Here is a 1043-nt window from a genome sequence, read left to right as displayed (position 1 = left end):
AACCTTATAAAGCTCGCTCTCCATCGGAGCATTCCTTATAATGTTCTCTATGAGATCCTTTCCTTGGTCTACTATTGCTGAGAGAGACAACTACACTACACACAAGGCCTGGAGCCTCACATGATCCCTTCAGTTGCTCTTTGGAACGACTCAAGCTGGCAACAAGCGCATCGATGGCCTCCACTACAGCATGGGGGTCGTTACTCTTCGGCCCACACAATGGAGGCATGGGCAGATAACACAATGTTCCCATCACATTCTGCACACCATGTTGTGATGATGATGCACACCAACTATCCGGCAACAAGCATTCACTTACACCTCTCACAGGGTTTTGTTCATTGGCAATCTCCTTCACAGTTCTACCCAATACTTGTGAAAGTCGATGCTCCTCCTTATCGTAATGTAGAGCTTGCATTAGTCTAGTGCTGTAAGCCCAGGATCCTGCAGCATCACTTATCCACGATGACAATATACTACCCACTTTTAGAAGAATCGCTGCTCTTTAGCCGATCGGCAAGGATCGTATCGGCCTCAGTGGCGGGCATATATTCGACATAAGACCAACGACGATCATCATTGGTGAACTGCTTGCTATCAGAAAAGTACCTCATAAGGAGCCATGCCCAACCATAAGGAATCATCTGTCCTATTGTTATCCAGGTGAGTGACCGACAGAACCGCCAAGGAGTAGTCGTAAAACGAGTCCATTGCGATTAGATAGAGCTTACTTGAAACACTGAATAGCCACTTGCCCCAGAAGCTCCAACCTGCCTTTCAAAGCTATACAGACATCCAATGTAGGGATGCGGGCCAGAGGGATGTTACTGCTCACTGCCTTGCGCCACATGAATGCTATAATATCATATCGTAACTGATAATCACACTCATGGGGGCATATAGGTGATCTACTACATCATTTTCGGGCAGTCTTCTAATGAGGGTATGCATGTACTCCATAGACACCACGTCGACTAGCAGGTCGAAGGCCTCTTCCTTGCCTAAGTCCCTTACAAGAGCTTCTACCGGCCAATCACGGGCTG

The 1043-nt window shown here is 47.4% G+C and overlaps 1 protein-coding gene across 1 annotated transcript; it reads right to left on the bottom strand.

Moving 5' to 3' along the window:
* Positions 1 to 200: 200 nt before the first annotated feature.
* Pmar_PMAR028803 (hypothetical protein) lies at positions 201 to 850 on the bottom strand (the record flags this gene model as incomplete). Its single annotated transcript, XM_002782476.1, has 4 exons — positions 201 to 259; positions 316 to 444; positions 485 to 609; positions 732 to 850. The coding sequence occupies 4 exons, from the start codon at positions 848 to 850 to the stop codon at positions 201 to 203; spliced, it is 432 nt and encodes a 143-aa protein (XP_002782522.1).
* Positions 851 to 1043: the final 193 nt, after the last annotated feature.

This window comes from Perkinsus marinus (assembly GCF_000006405.1).
Source record: "Perkinsus marinus ATCC 50983 genomic scaffold scf_1104296939686, whole genome shotgun sequence".
Taxonomy (NCBI): Eukaryota; Perkinsozoa; order Perkinsida; family Perkinsidae; genus Perkinsus; species Perkinsus marinus.
Note: the sequence above shows the minus strand (reverse complement) of the source record. Positions and strands in the feature narration are given on the sequence as shown.